Source organism: Scedosporium apiospermum, assembly GCF_000732125.1.
Source record: "Scedosporium apiospermum strain IHEM 14462 chromosome Unknown SEQ_SAPIO_0106, whole genome shotgun sequence".
NCBI lineage: Eukaryota > Fungi > Ascomycota > Sordariomycetes > Microascales > Microascaceae > Scedosporium > Scedosporium apiospermum.
Genome location: NW_015971807.1, coordinates 148877 through 173581, shown reverse-complemented (window position 1 = coordinate 173581; position 24705 = coordinate 148877). Strand labels below are relative to the sequence as shown.

The following is a 24705-nucleotide window of genomic DNA, read 5'->3' as shown; positions in this document are numbered from 1 at the left end:
AGTCTGTTGTGATCATCTAGTCGGTGTTTCCGGCTTCCATTATTCCAGGTTTCTTCTGCCGCTTCTCGTCTACCTTTTTGATTTGTTTTAAGTGCCGTCCATTCAGTCGTTGGTCCGTTAAGCTTGGGGCCTTGGGATGGGTGGATGATTAATCGTCATGGCTCGTTTCTTATCCTATCGATTTGCTTCTGACTCAGTGTTCTTAGGCCCCGACATCCCCGTTATGATGGGGAGCAGCGTCGTTCCCGTTCACGCTCCCCTGATCGATATGATAGAGGCTCACAGTATGGAGACGGAGACAGGCGCCGGCTCTCTGGCGAGCTGCGTTTCAACCAACCTCCTTTTCCACCTCGAGGCGACTCCTTTCGCGATTCTCTCCCCCGTGACCCACCCAGAGGTCCGAAGGCTTTAATGGACCAGACCGGGAATCGCGGTGGCCCTTATGCCGACTTTGGACGAGGAGGCAGGGGAGGCAGGGGGGGGAGAGGTGGTCGCGTTTGGTCTCGTGATACCAGCAGAGAGCGGGGGAGAGACCGCGATGACTTCCGTGAACGAAGAGATCCCCCCTACAGGGACGACAGAAGTCGGGAGCGCGATAGAGATCGCGACCGCGACCGCGAGAGGGATAGAGATCGTGATCGCGATCGTGAGCGGGACAGAGACCGTGAGAGGGATAGAGACCGCGACAGGGAGTGGCGCGAACGCGATTCTTATAGGGCCCGCCGCCCATCCCCTGGAAGACCCCGATCTCCACCACTGCGCGACTTCCGTGATCAGCCACCACTGGGCGTAGACGCTGAGAGGGCGAGACATGGATCTCGCGATGGCGGACCTCCGTCTGCCGGCTCCTCTTCCTCGGACCCACCTTTTATGTCAACCTTCTCAAGGGGAGGGTTTGGTCGAGGGCGCGGCGGCCGTGGTCGTGGCGACTGGGATCATAGAGGACGTGGCCGGGGATCTTATCACGATGATCGTTACGGCCATCTGCGCAGTCGCTCCCAGGAGGGCCGCTGGGGCAGGGATAGAGATGACCGTGACAGGGGAGACCGTTACGGTGATATGGATGCGCGTCGAGATCGGGACGATCGTGATATCCGGGATCGGGACATTCGACCTAAACCCGATCGCAGTTCCCTACCTCATGAACAGCCACCGGTCACCAAAGACGTTTCTCCTCCTCCCATCGCCCCTTCTGCTCCAGCATTCGGCACCGTACCACCCCGGAACCTGAGCTCTTCAGAACCCCAACCGGCCAGTGGAACTGGAAAACCTCCTCCAACTGGCCCAAGAGCATTGTCTGAGCGCCCTGTTTCGGCTGGCGGAAGTGAACCTCAAGTCTCGCCGACAGCCCAGACTAAACCGTCCCATCCTCCCGATGCAAGCACGCCAATTCCCGTCGGCCCACGAGCACAACCAAATCCACCGTCGAGACCGTCGAGCAAGCAATGGATCAATCCGAATATTGCTGGCAGGAAAATTCCCGAATCGCCCAAGACTATGAGGTCCCAAAGTTTCGCCCAACAGCAGCGACCATTCCCCATGCGCCAGGATGATACCCATTTGGATTACCACCGCGAAGATCAGAGACGCCCCCGCAGCAGTCATGCGAAGCCTGAATCGCAGCTTAGCCCAACCAACGACCCTGCGCAACCCCTTCGCCGGTCAGTTCCACCTGAACTCGGCGCCCGACACGAGCGGGATGTTCTCCCCGCGAGGGCACCAGTTGATCGAGAGAGAAAGGTGCCTCATTCGGAGAGCAAGGATGTCGAAATGGCGGGTATGGAGACGCAGCCGGTCAAAGCCGAGGAGCGGAAACCCGAGCGGAAACTCGATGGAGGACCGTTGCCCACGACGGTCTCAGCAACCAAGGACGACGCTCACGAAGCACGCGAATCCGCGCCGAAGTCTGGTACAACCAAGCGGCCCCTCTTACGAGTTCCTGTCGTAAGGTTCTCCCTGCCACCAAAGGATGCCACTCCTCCCTCGGAATCCTGGGAATCCGACGATGATGAAGATATGGGCGACTACTTCGCTGATGAACTTACCAAGACCGAATCAACCCTTCGTGAATTGGAAAGGATGGACGCCCCCTGGGATGTGGCAACTCGATTTGCAGGCTTGTCTCATGACATGGCCCTTAAAGTCGCAGTAGAGGACGATCGGGTAACGGCGTCTCTGGGACCTATCCCTGCTGAGCTCGAGGCGGCTGCCTTTGTCCCACCTACAGCGATCAAGGCTCAGGCTGAGGGCAGCACATCCGCGAAGATATCAAAGCCGAGCGATTCGAAGGGACCCAGTCTCGACAAGGTACTAGCGCCCGCAGCGGGAGAATCTCGTCCGGAGACGAAGGCTACTTCTAGCGCCCCACCACTTCCTAAGACTGAAGAAATGGACATGAGCGTGTCTAGTCCCTCTAGGGAAGTATCTGTAAAGCAGGAGGTCCAACCCGGATCCGAGGATGTGCCTATGGCCGAAGCTCCGCCCGTTCCCGAGGCAGCCCCGTCAAAGGAGGAGAGTCTTGCGGCGGCGCCTACAGATCTGACGGGCTCCGCGGGACCTTTGCCCATTCCCGATGGTGCAGTACAACCGCCGGACGGGGGCAGCCCGCTTCCAACACCTCCTTCGCAGGTTGAGGACGACGGCGATGAGACCGAATCCGATGACCCCGAGGCGATGATGATCGATTCCCTCCGCCAGACCATGAAGACACCTCCCATTGACAGCCTCCCCAATTTCCACGGCAAGGCGTGGGACAAGGATGCCAAGTTCTTGAGAACTTTGGATGACACCGACTCGGCCGTCGACGAATTAATCTTGGACCATCTGGAGAAGATTAGTCTAGAAAGGCTTTCAGAGCAGCAAGAACTTAGCCTAGTTTATCTCCAAAACTACCGACACTACCTAGATTTCACCCTATCGGACGATTCGGTAGCAGTAAAAACCCGCGACAAGATATTTGGCACTAGCAGCGCGAATGACAGCCTCGCGGCGGCGCAAGCAAATGCTGAGCAAAAACCAGAGGGGCGAGGTAGCGGGAGGCGGTTTGCGACCGAAAGAGATTTGGAGAGGGTCATACAAGCCTCGATCAAGGAAGATGAGGAGCGCCGGCAACGTGAGATCCAGATCCAGAAAGAGAAGTACCGCAGCGAGAAGGAGGCAATCATTCCGCCAATGTACTGGGACGAACAGCAAATGAAGAACGAACTCTTCTACGATACTTCCGGCTTCGTACCCGTTGAAAGGCTCGCGTTTGCCTGGGCATGTCTTCCGCCGATTGCCAATTTCACGGAAGAAGAAGTTGAGCTGTTTGAGAAGCGCTACATGGAGAAGCCCAAGCAGTGGGGCGTCATCGCCGAGGGCATACCGAAGAGGGACTTTAAGGCCTGCATCCAATTCTACTATCTCAAGAAGAAGGAGCTTAAACTTAAGGAGAGGCTTAAGAAGCAACCCAGGAAGAGAAAGAAGAGCGGCCGTGGGAAGCAGAAGACCAGCGCACTTGTGTCCGAACTCGGAAACGGAGAAAATCACGAGACGGAGGAGAACAACGCCGAAGCGACGGAAGGCGGAGAACGGAGGCGACCTCGTAGGGCGGCGGCGCCAACTTTCTCATTCGAGCAGAACAACACGGCCGATTCCGATAGTGTCGCGTCCGGCTCGGGGCGGCGTGCCAACGCCGGGGAGAAGGTGGATGGGAGAAAGGGTCGGCGCAAGGCGGCCAAAGACAAAGAGCCTAAGGCGGCGAAGCAAAGCCAAACACTCGCAGCAACGCAAACTACCGGTGGCACCGGTCGCGGACGATCCAGATCCAATTCTCGTGCGCAGACTGTGGAGACTCCCACACCCACGGGCGCGGCCGAGCCCCCTCGCCTGCCAGTCACTTATGAGCAGCCCAGCGGGATCCAGCCTCCGTCCTTGGATGCTACTGCTCAGCAACCACCACTCCCTCCACCTGCGACACCACTAGAGCGTCCAGTTGTCGCACCCCAAGCGTCATCAATGGCAGATTTAATGGCCCCTCCCTCTGCTCTCGCACCTCCACAGCTTCGTCCCGAACCACCGCCTCCTCCTCCGCAGCCGACTATGTCTACACTCAGCTTTGCGCAACCACCGGTGCAACCCCAGCCGGAACGCCGCTCACAGACCCAGGCGTCAAGCTATTGGAGCGTATCGGAAATTACGGAATTTCCTCACCTTCTACGAGCGTTTGGTACGGACTGGAGCGCGATCGCCGGCCATATGGGATCCAAGACCCCTGTAATGGTAAGCATCCTTATTTCTCCCTTTTTTTCTGTCATTCCTCCCTACAGTACGAGTGACCACCAAGTGAACTGGGAACTAATAGTTTTTGACAACTTTAGGTCAAGAATTATTTCGTGAGACAAAAGGACAAAAACGATGGCTGGGAGGCGATGGTTGCAGAGGCAGATGAGAAGCGTCGGCGAGGCGAGAAACGACCGGATCCACCTCCACCCTTGGCGACTGGGTCGAAGAAACGACACGATCACACGGCTTCGACGAGCCGTCCGATCCCGGTGGCTGCCCCTGTGAACCCCGAAATGCCTACGCCATCCGAAGCTGTGCAGGCAGCGAAGGCTGGAGGTAACCTTCCACAGTTGGCGAATCAGCCATTCTCGTCTCGGGTTCCCATAGTGCCTCTGCCTCAAACCAGCCCTGGCCAACAGACGCCGCTTCATTCCCCGCAAAAGCAACCGCCACCTGAGCATAGCGGGCTCTTATCACACCAGGCGCAAGCCATGCCGACGACTGCGCAATTGCAACAGGAGATACCCCAACAAGTCCATCCGTCCCAGGCACACGCCGGCGTTCCCCAGGCAATATCTCCTAGCGTCAAGGCCTATCCTTACCCTGGCGAGAGAGCAGCAGAACAACAAGCACATCCGATGGACAAGGCAGCAGCTATGCATGGTACCGAAACTCCTCCAAAGCGCGCCCTGGCACCGATGAGACCGTCTGCCGTTCCTGCGTCTCAGGGAGCAGCACCGGCTATGCCGCAAGCTGACTCGTTGCAGGCGAAGCAACGTAATGCGGCTGTCCTTCAGCAGGTCGATCAGCAACCGCAGCAGGCTAAACGTGCACTGGCACCCATGAGGCCCTCCCCGGCGGTTGACAGCATGATGCAGCAACAGCAACCCGAAGCTCAATCTCAACCCCCACCACCACCAGCAGTACAGTCGAGGCGACCCCTAGCACCCATGGCGATGGCGCAGCCTCAATCGGAGGCGCAACAGCCGGCACGCATTTTGACTCCGATGAGACCGTCCTCTATGGTCCCTCAAGCAGCGCCGCCACATGCTGAGCCAGGCAGGGACAGGACCAAAATGGAGGCTCCTAGGGCAATCGACCAACGCGGACCTGTCCATCTTAAGCAGGAGCCAGACACGGTCCCGTCGACCGGAACCTATGACTATGCAGCGCACGCGCCTTCTAGACCACCACAAGGTCATCTTGACCTTCGGCCTACATCACCTGCCAAGCGACAAGAGTGGGGCCCGACGGGTTACGGGCGCGGCCCAGAGCCAACAGGTATTTACAGTATGAGCCAAGGTCCAAACGATGGACGCCCTCGGCCTCTCGACCAATACGGAGATGTTGCTGCTCGATCCCAAGCGTCTGTGCCATCTCAACCTATAGCCGCCGCACCAACTCCTGCTCCGCCAGCGCCAGCGCCTGCCCGGGCACCAGAACCTAAGAAGTCAAGTTTGATGGCACTGCTTAATGAGGTGCCGAACGACGAGCCCCCTCCACCCGCACCGATGCCGGCAGCACCCAAGGCAGTTGGCGATGTGATGGGCAGCAGCATGGGCATCTCAAGCCCGCAGCCACAAAAGATGCAGGGCCACCCTAGAGCCCCCCCACCAGCGAACTCGCAGTTGAGCAGGGAGCAGGAGGCTGCTGCCTATGGATACTCGCACACTTCGGTCGCACCAACTCCATCAGGCATGCCGCCATTGAAGCCGTATGCCTCGCCACAGGGACAACACATGAATATTCAACGACCGGGATCTGTGGTTCCTCAGAGACACGAGCCACCTCCCATGGGTCCCGGCCACAACTACTACCAACAGACAAGTTATGCGCAGCATCACACAGCAGCCCCGAGCACGCCGGCTCAGGCTGCTCACCGTCTCACCCATTCGCAAGCGGCTCCGGTGGCTTATCAGGGCCAAACGGGTTATGCACCATATGGATCGCAGCCGCATAGCTCTGCCGCCTCCCCGCCGCCCGCTCAGTATTCAATGCACCCCCCCACATCTCGACCCCTTGAGCATGCGCCGCTTAGTAGGGATGTGTGGTCTACATCTAGCCAGTCTCACGTTCCTCAGAGCCCAGCCATGATGTCCTCTGGGCTTCAGAAATCACAGCCAGGAGGTTGGCCGGTCAACGCTACTCCCAAGCCAATGCAGAGCCTAAGCCAACCTCCCAAGTCCTGGGACCCAGTGAAGGTAGCGGGCGCACCAGGGGCCGGGGCTCCTCTACAGACATCTTGGTCTCCTACCCCCCCTCAGCAACAACACTATAGTAGCGGCCTGCGCAGCGAACTCGTACCCGGACCGGGCTCCTACGGTAGCCCACCCACATCCATGGCTCAACAAGGCGCTCCCTCTAGTGCTCCTGCGCCTAGCGGCATTCCTCCGCACGGCCACATGCAGAGCCAGTACCCTCCTTCACATGCCGGGCCACCATCTCGAGAGCCGATTTCCCACTACGCGCCTTCTCCTTACGGATTGCGACCCGGACAAGGCGGCCCGCATGATGCGAGGGACATGCCCGGACGCAGCTACACACCCGTCTCGGCATATGATGCCCGCGGACCGCCTCCTCCTCATGCGGCGTACGGGTCGATGGCGGCGGACTCGAGGGATATGCAGATGCGAGACATGGCGATGGATCCACGCAGCGCAAAGGACCCGCGAGATCCGAGGATGCAGGGTCAGATGCGGCCGCACGACCGGTATGACCCTTCGGGCAGAGGACATCATTAAGGAGCATTCCTCAGGCGCGAACGGTTTCTTTTTTTCGGGATACAAAATAAATGAGACGTGGCAGATCTCCGGATCTGGAATTTCCTTTTTTTATTTTTATTTTTTAATCCGTAATTGATCTGTATCCTTTTTCCTCTCTGCAGTTCACCTTTTTTTTTTCTTCTCGACTTTTTTCAACTATTGCCATGGCTGTGTTACTCTCTCCTCTTTTATGCTACTCTTCTTTGCCTTTTTTTTTTTTTCTCCGTCCCTGTTCGAGTTGTTTCGTTTTTTCCTTTATTCGTCATGAAGGGCTGCGGGATGGTTTTTGCGGTAAAGCAAAAAGCACATACGAGAGCATTGTTTTTGGCATTTAGGGAAAATGGGGAAGGGAGGGGGTTCTGGGCGGTTGAACTTCTTTTTGATTTGATCAATGTGAGGTGTCGATGGTTGCGTCTGGTTAGTTCGTTCGATGTTCTGTAAATTAGGAGAATCTGAATGGAAGACGGGGCGTTTTGAAGTTTTATCTGACTTATTTTTTCGATTGGAATATCGTAAGATTTTTGTTTCTACTTTTCCCAAGTGACCATGGCCATCTGATGAGAAGCTCCTCCCACTCCCATTCCCGCTCGCCACTCCTCGAACTTGGTGATGGTCACTGATATATCGGAGGGAAGGAGCCGAGACCGAACGCGGGGTTCAGGGTCTCAGTCTCTCGGACACGTCAGTGATATAATTAGTGACTTCATTACGCTAGGCTAAATAATAGTGAACAAAGTGGATTGAGAGGAGCTCCGCGCTAGAGCTGCACTCAGCCGTTCCAATGAGCTTCAAGTGTCGCTCCTACATAGCTAAGGTCGAGCATGCGAGCGTGAAGGACCCTGATAAAGTGATCAACTGTTGGGTTCTCTTTTTTTTTTTTTTTTTTCCCCTTCCCCGAGTTTATCTGTCCGTTAATGAGAATCTGTTCAAACACTTCTCGCTCACTCCTCGATTTCTGCTGAACCTTTGCTCACTGATCAAGAGCTCATTTGATCGTCTTACCCGGTCTGTGACATCATGGGGTAAGTAACGACACTCTCATCCCTTCACACTCTAATGAGAATTGCGAAAGCGGAGCTGGACGAGGAGAGGAACGATCGCTAACCATAGCTGATGAATCTTTGAATTCGATCTCTAGTCAGCCTACTTCAGAGGTGAGATGAGACGAAATTGAAATCTCAAACACTTTTCAGCGCTGGGGCTAACAGTTCCTCCGACCAGGACCACTACATCGGCATCGATGTTGGGACGGGCTCGGCGCGAGCCTGCATTGTCGATGCATCCGGCACGATAAAAGCCATCGCATCCGAGGACATCAAGCTCTGGAAGCCCCAAGTCGGCTACTACGTATGCCATCCCCATCCCCAGCCTACCAGCGCTTATTGTTGTTGCTCCCCTCCTCACACAAGCTCCGCGCCTCTCATCAGGAACAATCCACAACAAACATCTGGAACTGCATCTGCGCCTGCGTCCGCCGCATCCTCGCAACCTCCGCCATTGACCCCACAACCGTCAAAGGCATTGGCTTCGACGCAACTTGCTCCCTAGCAGTCTTCACCCACGACACCGACGCCCCCGTCTCCGTCACGGGGCCCTCATTCACCAACGCCTCCGGCGAAGACCGCAACGTGATCCTCTGGCTCGACCACCGCGCCGAGTCCGAAACCGAAACCATCAACGCCACGGGCCACAACCTCCTGCGCTACGTCGGCGGCACCATGAACATCGAGATGGAGATGCCCAAGGTTCTCTGGCTCAAGAGGAACATGCCGCCCGAGCTGTTCTCCCGGTGCAAGTTTTATGATTTGGCGGATGCGCTGACCCATTTGGCTACGGGGAGGGAGACGAGGAGCTTTTGTAGCGCGGTTTGTAAGCAGGGGTATGTGCCCGTGGGGGTTGATGGGAGTGTGAAGGGGTGGCGGGAGGATTTTTATGGGGAGATTGGGTTGGGGGAGTTGGTGGAGGATGAATTCCTAAGAGTGGGCGGTGTTGATAGGGTGGTGAGCCGTTTCTTTTGCCTCCTCGTATTTGTTTCTTTCTCCCCCTCTTTTACGGGCTCGGAGAATCCTTGCTGACTTGTGGGGGTTTCCTCTTTTACAGAATGGACAGTTCCTTAGTGCTGGCGAGCTAGTGGGCACGTTGAATGAAAAGGCGAGCAAGGAGTTGGGTCTTCCTGTCGGCGTTGCCGTCGGAAGCGGCGTCATCGATGCTTACGCGGGATGGATTGGCACGGTGGGTGTTCAGGTTGACGGTCTTGGAGGCAGTGGAGGAAGCGACTTGGATCAGGCTTCGGGTCGACTAGCCGCCGTCGCTGGTACATCAACATGCCACCTCGTCATGTCGAGGGAGCCCATATTCGTCAACGGCGTCTGGGGACCTTACAGGGACGTCCTCATTCCGGGCCAGTGGATGGCCGAGGGCGGACAGTCAGCGACGGGCGAGCTACTCCGCCACGTCGTCGAGACACATCCCGCATACATCACTAAGTCAGGTCTCCCGGAGGGTGGTCTAGGCGACAAGTCCATCTACGAGTATCTCAACGAGCACCTCGCGAAGCTAGCAGAGCAGAACAACGCGCCGAGCATCTCCCATCTAGCGAGGCACATCTTCTTCTACGGCGACCTCTGGGGGAACCGCTCGCCCATCGCGGATCCGAACATGAAGGGCGCGCTTATCGGCATGAGCAGCGACACGAGCTTGGACAGTCTTGCGCTGCTATACTACGCCACGATGGAATTCATCGCCATGCAGACGCGTCACATCATCGACACCATGAACGACGCGGGGCATTCCATCTCGAGCATCTTCATGTCGGGCGGCCAGTGCCGGAACAAGATTCTGATGGACCTGATCGCTACAGTGTGCGATATGCCCGTCGTCATCCCGGAGTATATCGGTGCCGCTGTCGTTCATGGAGCGGCTATGCTTGGGGCTAAGGCAGCCGGGGCGGATGCGGAGGGGAAGACGGAGGACTTGTGGGCCATTATGAGGAGGATGAGCAAGGCCGGGAGCGTGGTGTGGCCGAAGAAAGATGAGGCGGAGAGGAGATTGTTTGGGGTGAAGTATGAGATCTTTCTGGAGCAGTGTCGGACGCAGAGGGAGTATAGGAAGAAGGTTGATGAGGCCATTGGCAAGTAGATATTGTATCTTAAAGGAAAAAAAAGTTAAGTTTTGGAGATGGAAACATTAATGCTATGGTTTGATGTTTATAGAAGAGCATTTCCTGTTGTCTTGAGCACTTCTGCAAGTGAAGCATGGGATCTAAGATGGGAGCCTTAGGTTTAAATTTTCAAATGGATTATTCATAATGCTGACATTCATTTTCTTCTTGATTTGATTTATTTTGATTTATTTTGTTTGCTTTTAAATTCCCGTGATGTTTTTCGGTGAAGTTGTGCTGTTGCTGTTGTGTTGCCTAGGCTTTGGTGATTGTGAGCGTCTTATTGGCCAGTCACCGAACTAGCAACTAAACCAGGTTGTACCTTCTGCATCCATTAATGCTTGTTGTACCCATAAATTTCTACCAGACGCGACTTTGAGCATCAAAGCAACAGCTCCATCTCCTTCCTGACCACACCACTCTCAACAACTTCCTGTGCAGCCCACTGTGCTGTTCAATGCCTTCGTTAGGCACCATCCACCTCCTTTCCATCACTCACAGCTAGAGCTGTACGGAAACTCCATCTGTCGCGAGAAAAAATTAAATAGAAACCCCCCACGACCAGAGACCATGTCGCTGTTTGGCGGCGGTCAGTCGGCCTTTGGCCAGTCGACAGCCTCCCAGCCTGGAGCCTCCAGCATCTTCGGCCAAACCGCTGCCTCGCAAACTCCCGCCGCATCCAGCCTCTTTGGTGCATCGACCGCTACGAAACCAAGCTTGTTTGGCCAGAGCACTGCGACCCAGCCCGCTGCCTCGACGACCCAAACTCCCGCAGGTAGTTTGTTTGGAGCTTCGACGACTACCCCGAAAGCCAGCTTGTTTGGCGCCCCAGCCACGACCCAGACTCAGCCTTCGACTTCTCTATTCGGCGGACAAGCGGCGAGCACGCAACCCTCCGCTTTTGGAGCTACGACTACGACCCCGAAGCCTTCCATTTTCGGTGCCCAGACTCAAGCTCAAGCCCAACCCCAGGTCCCCAGCTTGGGAACGGCCCCTTCTAGCCTTGGTCTGACGCAGAACCAGGGACAACAACAGCAGCAGCAGAACGGTCAACAGCCCGCCGGCGCTTATTTTGATACCCTGTTCGCTATGACCAAGAAACGCACCGACGGAACGACCCAGGACATGCCGCACCTGCAGCTTGGTCTTGGTGACCTCCGCCAACGCCTCAAGAAGATTGGAGGCAAGACCCCCGAAAAGGCTGTCGACGGAAGGGCTCATTACGTTCTTGCCGCCTCCGGTATTGACCTCGGCGCAGCCGCGAAGGACCTAGGCTCCCTCTCTGTTCATCCGAGCAAGGTTGATCGACATGCTGGCGAGACGGGCGGCCCCTCCGAGATCGATGTCGAGACGTACCTCGAAAACCTCCAGAAGAAGACGACGTTGGGCATGATACAGGACGGGCTCGAGAGGTCTGCGAAGGCCTTTGATAACTTCCTCGAGGACAACATGGCCGCGGAGTGGGAAGTCCAGCGCAAGCGCATCTACGAACACTTTGGAATCCTGCAGCGAGACACGGGCGGCGATTCTGGAAGGGAAACCCAGGCCGGATTCGGTCGCTCTCGTCGCAAGTCTCAGCTGGCTGGTGCTGCCTCGCGAGCCGGCAGGAGCACCATTCTCGGCAACTCTAGCCTCCAGCGCTCCGTCATCGGTGCCCCCGCCCGCATTGGCAGCCACAAGCCCGAGTTTTCCGATGTCGAGCGCCCGAGCGAGCCCTCGCGCCAGCTGGGCGGCGTCCAGTCATCTGACGATCGTGCTCTGCGCGAGAAGCAGAGCAAGCTGGCCGAAAAGGTCACCAACCTCAACAAGGCTCGTGTCCTGCAGCACCCTTACCCCATCCTGTCGGAGCTCGCCGAGATTGAACAGAAATCGCCCGAACCCCATGCCTCCCACGTCACACAGGCCTACAGGGCCGTCATGGAGATTGTTGGCGAGAATCCAGAGGCGGATACCTCTCTGAATAACGCCACGGCCAAGGAGAGGCAGTTTGTGTCGATGTATTTGGACGACAACAAGAACTCGCCCGAGTCTTCGGCCATGCGTAAGAGGATCCTATCGGGCGCCAACCGCTTCCTCGAGAACCAGTTCGTCGCCGAGATGGAGTCTCTGATTGCTAAGCACCCCCATGAGGCGAATCTCGGCGGTCGCCCTGATATCGTCAGCAAGGTCAAGGCATATATCCGATTAAGGTCTGCCCGTAAGGATCTCGTCCCCGACAACTCCGAACTTCAGCAGGTCCAGGGAGAGTACGTGTGGGCCATCGTCTTCTATCTTCTCCGGTCCGGCCATGTCATGGATGCCGCCCGATATGTCAACGACAACCTCAACAGTTTCCGCGGCATTGATCGTACCTTTTCCACCTACCTCAACGCCTACGCGTCCAGCGAAGAGAGGCGGCTCAAGAGGCTCCTTCAAGAACGCTGCGCTAGCGAGTACACCCAACGATCACGGAACGCACCCGAGAACTCCATCGATCCCTTCAGGATGGCCTGCTACAAGATTATTGGTCGCTGCGAGATTAACAACCGTAGCCTCGAAGGCCTGAAGTCAGACATCCACGACTGGATTTGGCTGCAGTTCAACCTCGCCCGCGAGGCTGACAGGACTGTCGAGTTTGCTAGCGAGATGTACGATCTCGCGGATTTGCAGGCCAGCATGCGAGAGATTGGATCCAAGCATTTCCCCAAGTCCCCCTCCGAGGACAACAATGGCAATTTCGGCATGTATTTCTATCTTCTGGTCCTCTCGGGTCAGTTCGAGGAGGCCGTCGCCTATCTGTATCCGTTTTCGTACGTTGACGCGGTGCACTTCGCCCTCGCCCTCGAGTACTACGGCCTCCTGCGCCCCAGCGACCCCCTCACGGCCGACAACGAGCTGCGCAGCACCGACAGCCGCAGCCGCACGCAGATCAACTTTGGCCGTATGCTAGGCTACTACACGCGTGACTTCCGCGCCGCCAACGTTGAGGCCGCCGTCGACTACCTGACCCTCATCTGCCTTAACGCCGACCTGCCTGGCGAATCTGGCCGACGCCACGCTAACCTCTGCCACGAGGCCTTGCGCGAGATTGTCCTGGAGTCCCGCGAGTTTAGCAAGCTCATCGGCGACATCCGCCCCGACGGCCACCGAATCAAGGGAGCCATCGAGCTGCGCGGTGCCCTTATTGGCCTCTCGGACGAGGACGACTTCATCCATACCGTTACGCTTCAGGCTGCTAGCTTCGCTGAGGAGACGGGCCGCACTACCGACGCTGTGCTCCTTTACCACCTTGCCGGCGAATATGATACCGTCGTCGCCATCGTTAGCCGCGCTCTCAGCGAGGCCATCGCCATGGACATTGGCGAGTCGCCCATGGTGCTCATGCCCGTGAAGCCCCGTGCCGCAGCTGGCGCCAAGGACGCCGAGCCCGGAAGCAGCTTGAGCCTTGCTGCCATTGATGACCCCGTTGAACTTGCTAAGACCATGATGGCTATGTATGAGCGTGACGCTATGTTCCACCGCGGAATCCAGGAGCAGAATAAGGTTGCTTGTCGTATCCTACTCGAGTTGAGTTCGATTAAGACCCTTGTTGAGGCTAGACAGTGGGCTCAATGCCTTGACGTAAGTTTCATTTCTTTCTCTATCTCTTATTCTTACACCTGTACTAAGCAAAGACTAACCCTAACCAACCACAGCGCATCCTCCCCCTCGACATCCTCCCCCTCGACGCAAAAGGCGACCCCTCCACGATCCGCAACCACGCCGCCCGCTTCCCCTCCCTCTCCCCCACCGTCGCCGTCAATGTCCCCAACCTCCTCCTCTGGACCATCCACGCCTGCGTCAAGCAGCGCGACCAGCTCCTCGCGGGCCACTTCACGGGCAACGAGATGTCGCGGCAGATGCTCGTCGACCAGCTGCGCCAGATGACGTTGGACCTCACGGCTTACACGAGTCAGTTGAGGTATAGGTTCCCGCCGCATTTGCATGAGGCTCTCGCTAGGGCTTCGGCGGAGTAATGGAAAGGTGTTTTATTGGGGTCCTCTTTTTTTTTCGTTAATTACAGTTATGGAAGGGAAAGGGAAGGTGAAGGGTTGTTTAATGGTTTTTTTTTCATGGAGGTTGTTCATGTTTGTTAAAGTAGATGCAGTGGTTTTGAGTCTTGGACACTTTTTTTGTTGTCCTTGTCGACTCTTCGACTCGAAGCAAATCACTCTGTAATATCAAAAAAGGGGGGGAAGAGAAGACAGAACAAAACGCGTCCTCGCCAGAAGGAAAAAAGCTAAAGAAAGAAAGACCTCCTCATCTTCGTTTTCGTATCTGAAGTGTCTAGACAGTAATGTGAATACGATCCCCTCCAAACAAAGGAAGAAACAGAAAAAGAAGTGCCAAAAAAAAAAGAGATACATCTGCAAAAGAGCCAATTTCCAAAACTCAAGGGGAAAGAAAAGAAACAAAAAATAAAAATATAAAACGGCCGCCCGAAAGATAACATTCTATGTCTTGATAGAACTCCCATTCCGTTTCCGCCAGAGAAGACGCCAAGACAGGAAAGCCTCCGGGAACCATTTCTTCAACCAGGGTTGCTTGGGTATCCATAGACACAAAGAAAGGGGGAAGAAGACAAAGGAGAGTTTTGATAATGAGCGTAAGGAGTTGGGAAGGGAAGAGAAATTGATGTTTGAAGAGGAGGGGAACCCATCTCATCCTCCTTGACGGGGATTAAAAAGTTGTTTCATAAAAAGGAAAACGAAAAATGATCAAGAATGGAAAAAAAGAAAAGAACAAAAGGAGAGAAAACGGTCAAGTCCCAGCAATCCATTTCCTCGTTCATTCATAAAAAGAAAAGAAAGGTTCCAATCCAGTATAATCTTCTCTTTTGCTCATAATCCATAATCATGTCTCCCTCCTGCCTTATCATGAAAGAGGAAAAAAAAAAAAGCCACCTTTCCTTCTAGTGTTCAGTTAGCGTCTTGCCCATTCCCTTTTGTGTTTCCTCTCTCCCCGGGTATCAGTTTTCCTGCACTTGTTTTGTAAGTCATGCTACTACCTCCATCATTGTTGGGGCTGTGTCGACTCGGATACTTTAGCAGTGATGATGGAAACCGTCATGGCGCCCCATTTCAACAAGCAATAATTAATTTCGAATGCCATCCTCCCATTATCATCGCCATCAGTCATCCTCATTTAAATATTGTTGGTCATCAACAAGGATGACAACAGTCAGTGTGGCGGCATACGCCTCACGGATTGCGCAGGCCACACTTCAAAGTATCAAGTTAGATCATGCTCCAAAACAGCACAGCTGGAAGTAGTACCATAGGACTTACCAGGTCTTTCTCACATCAGCAACAACTGCACTGAGGCCCCAGTGGGCACACCATGCCCTCGCCAACACCTCATTATCTCGCACTCCAAAAGCCTCGATTACTAGGACCCGTTCTTCGTCATCGATTTCTCGGGGGTAACTGTGCCCGTCCGGCGCCCTCAAGTCGGCTCCGTTGGGGCTCGAGATACCGTAGAGGCCTCCCCAGTCGTGAACATTAACAATCTGATCGGCCCGGACGATGGAGTACGCGTAGTCGAAGAAAAGTGGGTGGGGCCCGTTAATACACGGCCACGCCGACACGAATGACACGTCGTACGCAAGACGCAGAGGCCACGACACGCCGTCAATGGCAAACTGGATCATAGCATCGTACCACTGAGGGCCGGCATCCTCAAAGCGGGTTGGGATAGGCTGGAAACTAAGTCGCTCGATTCGCACGGTATCGACGATGTCGTCTGGATCTGGTAGAATGAGCTTATACTCGCTGACGGGAATGAGATCGGCGGGCGGGCCTAGTGGGTCGGATCGCTCAGCCATGGAGGTGACGTCTTCTGGCGTCAGGTGCTGTCGTGGTTGGCGCGATCGGATACGGGCAATCTGAGTGCGCGCGAGGTCAGCGGTTGGACGGCCAGGACCGACCCAGCCAGCGGCGAGCTTGCAGGTCGGCGCCAGGACCTTTCCAACAATGCATGTAGCGGTCCAGTACGTGTAGCTATTGCGATACTGGAATCCACAGCTAGGGTAGAGGTGCGTAAGCAAGGCGAGTTCGTCGGTCGCCTTGTCCGGGTCCATGTCTATCAGTGTGTTCATAATAAGGAATGGGAATGTAGGCTGCATTTTCAGGGTTCGGTCAGCAAATAGATATATCTCTTTGGGGAATACCAGGGGAGCCCGACTTACTCCGGGAAGCACGAGACCGCTAAAGAAAGCCATGGCATCTGAGCTGACGAAATCCAAGGCAGAATCCGTGTTCTTTTGACGGAGTTTGGAAAGGGTTTCGTCGAGGTTTGGCCATTTCATGATCCTGGCAAACTTTTCCAGGATCTTAACCTGGCGTTTCCTTAGCCTGTATCGCAGTTTAACTATTGTTTCCAGTTAGTTCAGTAATAAAAAGAGAAAGGAGATGTCTCTCCCCAGGGAGCGCAGATGGAAGGGCTTACTATGGTCAGCGGTGGGACCGTAGCCTTCTATCCGGATGAACTTAAGCCACCGTCTAGCAAGGGCAACATTCCACAGAATACTGGGCGGGATTTGCGAAAGTAGTCGTTCCTTTGCCCAGTCGCTATGCCTTCTTGAGTTGATGCGTAGGTCGAGCTCGAGACTCAGCAACAGCTGATGGAAGAAGGTCTGGTACAAGTCGTAGTTCGGATAGCCGGCGTCGAATATAAAACGAGTAACGACCTGGTTCTTAGGGTTGGTAAAGTCTATCCACTCGGGTTTGGATAGAACTTGGATAAGGTCGGTAATCTGCCTATCGAGCGTCTTATGGAGGCTAAATAGTTTGTCGGCGTCTCGCAAGAAGTGTTTGTAAAGGCTTCGGTACATGGAGTGGTCGTCATCCTCGACGCCCATCTCAATCTCCTTAAGCCGTTTAAAAATTCTTGTAAGGTCGACCTCTCTTAATGACGGCACACCTGGGTCACGTAAAGGGATAGCGTGAGGAAGAGCACTGGATAAAGAGACCCACTGGTTCAAGGTCACAGTTCCCGGAGACTTTCCAAAGCTAAAGGCGCAGCTCGGTTGCTCCAAGGTTTCCCAAGGCAGACGAGCCGGACTACGGCCCGTTAAGCGCATGGTCATGAGCTCGGCCATGATGCCGTGGAGGCTCACGGCGTCGCCCTCCTCACTATCCCTAGTATCAGAGGACGTCGTCGCGTAAAGGGCATAGTAGTGGTCGGGGGCGTGGGGGATGTTTCTCAGGTGTCCAATATGGATGGGAGCGCCTCGGCAGATTAGGGCCTCGGCGTGTCTCATAGTTAGATCGTCCTGACGGGAGAAGCCCGGGGGAGGCCACTCGGTTAAGGGTGCATAGGCCTGTTCGCGTAGATCCTCCCGACCCTTGCCCTTGGACTTTAGCGAGGATTTGGAAGGTTCGGCTGGGCGGGGCCGCCGGCGGGGTCGGCCTGGATCGCGACTAACACCGGCATCTGCCCTCCGCCTGCGGAGGACAGCATCTCCGTTACTCGCATTTTTAGACTTTTTTGGCTACATTTCAGGTGATTAGTCTTGTCTTGAATCATCTCGTCGTTTCTCAAGTGGGGCGCGGGAGGAACCGAAGCGAGGTCCAAATTGTGTGGCGTGTGGTGTGGTATGACGCGAAAAGACACGCTGATCCGTGCCATCCATGGCATCCCATCCAGAGAGAATCGTGTTCGAATTGGGGGGTTGTCTTACCGACTTTGTAGGCTGTGACGCGCCTTTGCTTCGGAAAAGACTCCTCCAGAAGCCTGTCTTCTCCTTTTCCCTGGATTTCCGATCGGCCGCCATTGTGGGCAAAGAGGGAGGACCAGCAGGATTTCAATATTGGACGACGGCGTGTTTGTGGCAAGAATGACCATTGACAGGCAGGATCCCAAGCTGAAAGTGAGTCCGAGATTTAAGTGATTAAGAAGGACGGTAATAATGGTACAAGAGGTATTAGCACACAGAAGCAGTAGCTTTCGAGGGGAAACGACAAGAGAGCTGGCACACGGAAATCGAGGAAACGAAAAGGAAAAAGAGAAAAATGTGGAGAAAAAAAAAACGAGAAAAGAAGAAGGGAAAAAGAGACGAGAGAAATCAAGTTACAGTCCCAGAGCCGCAAGATGGGGAGAACGCCGAAAATACAGTATCCATCCGGCAGGAAATGGTATCAATTCGGTGGAAAAGTGGTGGGAAGGGGACTCGGGGAGGAGGAGAAGTAAAATAGTGGAGGACAATTCCAGGATGGCGGATACAATGGATGAAGTACAGAAGTACAAAGGACGAGGCTGAAGGCGGGAGAAATGAGAAGACAATAAAGACTATTGGAATAATAAGAGAGAAAAGGTTAGAAAAAGGTAAGGCTCAATTCGGCTGCAGGTGAGATGAGCTGGCAGGAGGTGCACAGGAGGTGGGAAAGAACGGGGCAAGCTCAAATTGTAGCGGAGTTGCCACAGATTAATTCGGTCAGTGGGAAGGAGCCGCCGATGATAGGTTCTGCGAGCTGAGATAGGGAGCAGGTCACCAGGTACTCTGCAGTGGTTCTGCACCCAAGTACGAAGTACAGCTATCTGTACCTGAAGAGCGGAGGGAAGGCACGAAAGACTGGAGAGGGGATCTTGAGCTCGAAAAATACGGAAGGAGCTATGGGCCAAACAATTGGCTCGAGATGTACCGGAATTTATAAATCCTTGTGCGTTGCTCGTTGCTTGGTGTTCCCTTGTCCTTGTTGCCTCGACTGGTTGTCGACTGGGCAGGGACACAGCTTGCAGTTGCAGTCAGAGTGACACTCGACCATTTAGACCATTTAGACCAGCGATGAACGGACGAAAACAAAGGAAACGGCAAGACGGTGAAGTGGTCCTGCGTCTGCGAAACACACTTGGAGAACGGGAGAACAGGAGAACACGGGGAACACGGAGGCCCTGCAGCACAGAAATGCAGGGAGGCTAACGAGCAAACAGGGAAAAAAATAATAATAATAATAAATAAAAATGAAAGGCTAAAGCGTTGAGAAAGGATAAAATGAAGAAAAATGGAAGAAAAAAGGAAAGAATCATCCATCTGCAGGCCATATCCTGAAAACCCCATCCCAAGCTATCTCGGACACTTTCATAGGCTATCCGAAGTCCGACCTGCAGAACCCTTGGGAGGAAACAACGTTGATCTCGCACGAGACGATCGACGACACACATAACTTCGTACCATTGTCCGATTCCGCTTGGTGTCCAATGCCAGTGACATCTCCAACTCCTAACCAGTGATCTGATCTCGGATTGATCTCTGACCTTTTTACCCTCTCGAAAGCTCCACTGCTTGTTTGTTTTCTTTTCAGCCCAGTGTTCGATTTCGGAGGCAGCCTGATGCAGAGAGATGCAGGAAGGGGCCAGATCTGGGTGGCAGGTAGCGTGACAGCGCAGCATGCATCGAGGTGCATCAGGGCAAAAGGGCAAAAAGCTTACGCTCCGCCCTCTCATTCAGCCCCCCTCAACAAGCTGTTTGCTGCCACACATCTTGGGACAAATCGTGCTGACGTAGACAGTGGAACGTGAGTGGAGCTTCAAATCCGAGGATGCCCAAGCTTCCATGTTGTTGCCCGTTTCTCAGCCATCCACAATAAAGGATGGCGACCACACCACATTCCCTCATCCCACATGGCCAGGCGGAGTGCGTGGAGACCTATTAAACCGGAAGATGGCTCAGTCAGGTGTCACCACCTGTAATACTCCATGACAATCCTCCTCACAGACGACAATTTATCGACTTCGTCTATTCCCTATTAAAATTGAAGGATTTACTTTTAATCACGATTTTAATAAAATATCATCATTAAAATAAGGGATTTCTCTTCGTGGAAAAGGAGTTTCAATCATTTCCGCACAGTTTCAAGTCGTGTATCAATCAATTGGAGAGGAGTTTCTCCAGCAGGTATGAAATCCGTCCAATCTAGCGAGGCCTCAACAACTCCCAACACGAACAATCCAACTAAAAAAGTCCCCTCCAACGTCCCAGCCGAGAAAGCAGCCATGAACTAGACCTGGCGCCGCCATGTCCTGCTTCAGCCACCGCCCCGACACTATTACTTTCCGGAAGCCTTCTCCCCACTTTACGACGACGAACCAAGGTCCGGTCTCCATAGCTAGGATCTGGTCCAATGGGGACACTGTGGTTGCCGTGCCCACTGTGACTAGCATACCCCGAACTCCTCCTATGCGCCATGCGGAAGGGAATCTCTCTATACGTCGCCTGGTGTGACGCCACAATGCCATTCTTGACATTCTTTAGGTTCCCCCCGAAGTGCCTCAGGCCGTAAAGCTCACTCACGAGGCGGTCTACACCCTGCTCGTCGAGCACCGGGTATTGCTGCGGGTCGTGCTTCATGTTGTGTTCCATCACCTCGACGAGCTCGATGTGCTTCTGCCTGTCGAGCCGCAGGCCGCGGAGCTTCTGGTCGCGCCCACCGTGTTGCACCTTGGCCTCTTCCTCCTGGATAAGGTAGTCGAGGTACTCGAGCGTCTTGTCATTGATGGCGGTGATGGAATGTTTCTTCAGGAAGACGCCGAATTGGGCAGCGGCACTGCTGATCTGATCATGTTCGCTCTGATACTCCTTGATGGTTTGCTCAAGCGTCTGGACAGCCATTTGCTTGAGGGTAACGTCATTGGCGTGCTTCTTGATTTGTGTCGCGATACCCTCGTCCTTCACTGTGGCCGTGTATTCTTCAAGCTCGTACATGATATGTAGGTGCTGCTGCCAGTGGTGCGAGCATATATGGCAGGTGTTGTTGCCACCGAAGGCCGCACAGTTGATGAGGCCAGGGTGGGCGATTTCTTCAACCTTCACGTTATCGAGGTAGCACTCGGGGTGGCAATGGCTGGTATAGATGGTTCGAACCGTGCCCGTCCCGGTACCATCGTCCTTGAACTCGCGACAGGCTGCATCGGAGCAGACGGTACGTGGCATAGGAAGGTCCTTCTTTCTCAGGAGAACTTTCTGGATGTGAAGGCGCTGCCGCAACATGTTGCCCGAAAGCCTCTCGTTTTGGAGGTCCTCCATCTGATCTTCGCAGTTGGCGATATTGACCCGGATGACGGCGGATATTTCCGCCATTGGTTTTGTCAGTTCGGCAATAAGTCTCCGGGTACCGTTGAGGCTGATTGTACTTATGACCGGATGCGGCGTCCTCTCTGCGAAGTAGTTGATCAGCCGGAGCGTCTCGTCTCGCGAGTTCTGCCAACTACGCCGGAAGTCTTCTTCATTGGGCATCGGTACGCCGTTCTTTATGGCCGCAAGATAGCGGAAGCTTTCCGAATCAAAGCAGTACACGGTGTGGGATGTCAATGCGATGCCCACGTCCTTGTGCTCACCAAGAATGGCCTTTAAGGGGCCAAAGGTGTCCCCGGGTGAGTAGTTAGAGATGCGCGTGTTGGTGAAACCAAACGCCATGTTAGCAGCCGCACTTCGGTGCAGATGCGTAAGCAACTCCTTCATGCAGAACTCGAACGTGATGGTTAGCCGGGCATTGTTGGATTTCACCAGGATCAAGATACCGTGGAGGTGGTCGTAGCCGCTTATAGTATCGAGGATGTCGGCCATGTTCCTCTTATCGTACGCTAGACCACGCGTGTCGCCAATCCCAGGCGTGTCGATGAGTCGAACTGTCCGGTTTCCCATCATTACCGGATAGACCGTGGTCCGTTGAGTCGCGGAATCCCCCTTGCTCCCGTCAAACTCGTCCTTTCGACCTTGATCATGCCCGACCTTGACGTGGTACTCCTCGATGTCGCCGCTCCCTCTATCCATGACCTGAGTTGAAAACGCACAGGGAATGACCAATGTAAGGTCTGCCTCTTTCGCCTGGTCGAGAGAGTCATAAGTGAGGTAGTTGACGAAGGCGTTGATGAAGGTCGATTTTCCAACGCCCGTCTCCCCAAGGATCAAGATGTTGATGTAGTCGGATGCCACCAAGTCCTGAAGGAGCGAAAGCAACTCGTCGTCGCTGTACCGGAAATAGTTGGATCCATGGTCGGCCGAGCAGCACTTGAAGTCAAAGTTTGCGTAGCCGCTCTTCCCGCAATCGCAGTAGATGTATTGGTCGGTATACCCGAATTCAACTGAGCAAAGGCACTCACCGCAGATCCAGTTACAGATCTCGGCTCCACACTGCATACCGGGACATGGGATCCTGACGAACCGGCGCTTTATCGGCTTTTGGACGTTGCCTTTCTCGAGAGTGTCGGGCTTGTACCGTATCAAACACTTGTCGGCCATGAATTCCCACCGTTCGCGAAAATCATCGGTAACTTGCGCTCCGTTCCGGTACAGCGTAATGTGGACCTCATCCGGGAGGGCATAGGTCCTACCCGTATCGCTGTCCTCAGTCCTGCCATTGTCCACGATGACGATCACGTTGCTATTTCCCCCGGTTTCCAGGAGCTCAAAGAGAAGGTTCTTGTTGGCGTTCCACGCATGCTGGTCGGCCATGGCTTCGGTGCTGTAGGACATCACGTAGACATCCTTTGCGGCATTCTCGCGGAGCACGGAATCCAGGCTCACGCCGTTGTGTCCGACGTATATACCGCCTTTCGAAGTGACTGCGGCCGCGAACTGCACCTTGGCCCTGACCTCGGCGCCTTCGGCAGCAAGAGTACTAGGGCTCGAGTCGGCGTCGGCGAAGTCCTGTAGCAGCCGGTCGAGCTCTGACGCCGGTCTGACACCGCTTCGCACCTCTCTGACCAAGTATGAAAGTTGGTGCTCGAAAGAGCCGAACTCGGCGCTGACAATTCTCAGGTTCTCCTCGACAGATTGCAGGTGCTGTTTAGAGACGAAGGACTGGTGCCTCGAGATGTACGCGTGGTAGCTGGCCAGAGTCTGGAAGGCAGCCTCCGAGATATCGAACATGGAGACTAGTCTTTCGACGTAGTCTGTACTGAGAGGAATCATCTCGCATGTGGAGATGTTATCGAGGCTCAACTTTGTTTCACCCAGCATGCTGAGTGGCACGAGTCGGTAACTGATGGGTATTCCCTCGCCCCTGTATAACTGCTGGACTTGGGAAGGAAGCATGGAAAGGAACTCATAGGCTTCCGAAAGGTCCTGAGCGATCATGGGTTCTTCCATCATGTCGGAGAATATCCGAATGTCCCATGCAACCGCCGAGGGAAACAACGGTTCCTCGTGAGGATGACCGTCACCCATCAGGAGCGGGCTAAGTGATTTTTGAAGTTTCTCGACCTCCGCCAGGACAATCTCCTCCGCCTCCTTTTTATCGTCCCATGTGCCGCCATGCCGGAGCTCAACGATGCTTCGCGCACCCCACTCTACCGTCGTGACGATGTGTGTCGCCTCGACATCCCGTAGGGTTTGCAGGTCCAAGTCCGCTTCGTCTAGGTTCCAGAAATTGAGGCGCTCAGTGCATGTAGAGAGCCTGTGGAGGAGAGCTGCCGTCACGCATCCATTTGAGGCTCGAGAGGAGTGTAAATAAGCAGCTGAGCCATGGACCTTGAGGTAGTCGGCGAAGTAGCTGGCTCTCAAGTCGGGGCTGAAATCCAAGAGAGCAAATTTTTGCTGGTAGCCCGGCCCAATTGTAGTCTTCACCTCGATCTTTGGGTTCCGGGAAAAAAACACGGCCTCGTCAGGTATTCTTCCTGCCACGATGGACCGGGCAAAGAATTTGTCCGTCCTGGCATCATAGAGGGTTCCAAGCGGAACGTTCTCCCCAAGGGAGGGACGCAATAGTAACGATTTACTCATTTGTGAAGCCTGGGTATTGAAAAGAAGAACGTTGGATTTTGGATCTACGACACTAGGCCTGAGTGAAGGAGAAGGAGAGGAAGAGGGAGAAGAAGGGGAAGAGGAAGAGAAGCATCTAAATATTACCGATCATGAACTCCCTTAAGAAGTGTTGGGATGAGTCCTAGAGACACTCCATATTGGAATGGCCCTGGGCCTCCCTCTCTCGACGCTCATCGGGCAGACATGACCTATGGACGAATGCATCTCTATTTTACAAAGTACTCAATCAGCACATGAGGTTTTTCCACTTTATTCTCAAACCTAGTTCCCCTCTGCAACCGCAGCTGCTTTAGGATGCTTCGTCACACGGCAGCCTGCTTTTCCGTAGGCATCCTGTGGGCATCCTGTGATACTTGGATGGACGAGAGCCTATCACCACCTCCCTCATCAAGGGTGGAAAGTACCCCAAAGTTACCAATACTCCGGCCTGGACACTTGAACATTGGCCGCAGTTGAGACTCTCCATTTGTCGGCTCAACAACGTGCCGGAGTTATTGGACTGGCCAGAGAGGCCCAACGGACAGTTTCTTCAATGAGATGCCGCGGATTTATTCATGTTGCAATATTCGGTCGTTTTTGCTCATCTCACACTCGCCGATGCATCAATCGTCAAGAGTTTATCGCAGGATCGAACTGTAGATTGGTAGATCCTATGAAGTCTCAGCTCCAGAGATGACTTTGGAGTATGCTCTACCACTAGGGCATTGGATCTGGCAACAAGGGGTAAAGATGGATTCATA

The 24705-nt window shown here is 54.5% G+C and overlaps 4 protein-coding genes and 1 pseudogene across 4 annotated transcripts; 3 read left to right on the top strand and 2 right to left on the bottom strand.

Annotated features, from left to right (window-relative positions):
• Window positions 1-411: 411 nt before the first annotated feature.
• SAPIO_CDS6673 (uncharacterized protein) lies at window positions 412-7004 on the top strand (the record flags this gene model as incomplete). Its single annotated transcript, XM_016788719.1, has 2 exons — window positions 412-4260; window positions 4359-7004. 2 exons carry the CDS (start codon window positions 412-414, stop codon window positions 7002-7004), a joined length of 6495 nt encoding a protein of 2164 aa, XP_016641663.1.
• Window positions 7005-8042: 1038 nt separating this feature from the next.
• Window positions 8043-10163, top strand: SAPIO_CDS6672 (FGGY carbohydrate kinase domain-containing protein; the record flags this gene model as incomplete). Its single annotated transcript, XM_016788718.1, has 5 exons — window positions 8043-8047; window positions 8164-8179; window positions 8247-8372; window positions 8435-9025; window positions 9126-10163. 5 exons carry the CDS (start codon window positions 8043-8045, stop codon window positions 10161-10163), a joined length of 1776 nt encoding a protein of 591 aa, XP_016641662.1.
• A 592-nt stretch (window positions 10164-10755) lies between these two features.
• SAPIO_CDS6671 (Nucleoporin NIC96) lies at window positions 10756-14180 on the top strand (the record flags this gene model as incomplete). The annotated part of the gene is made up of 2 exons (XM_016788717.1): window positions 10756-13785; window positions 13860-14180. The coding sequence occupies 2 exons, from the start codon at window positions 10756-10758 to the stop codon at window positions 14178-14180; spliced, it is 3351 nt and encodes a 1116-aa protein (XP_016641661.1).
• Window positions 14181-15334: 1154 nt separating this feature from the next.
• SAPIO_CDS6670 (Uncharacterized protein) lies at window positions 15335-17977 on the bottom strand (the record flags this gene model as incomplete). The annotated part of the gene is made up of 5 exons (XM_016788716.1): window positions 15335-15425; window positions 15492-16321; window positions 16391-16572; window positions 16651-17695; window positions 17885-17977. The coding sequence occupies 5 exons, from the start codon at window positions 17975-17977 to the stop codon at window positions 15335-15337; spliced, it is 2241 nt and encodes a 746-aa protein (XP_016641660.1).
• A 2178-nt stretch (window positions 17978-20155) lies between these two features.
• SAPIO_CDS6669 lies at window positions 20156-23923 on the bottom strand (annotated as a pseudogene; the record flags this gene model as incomplete).
• Window positions 23924-24705: the final 782 nt, after the last annotated feature.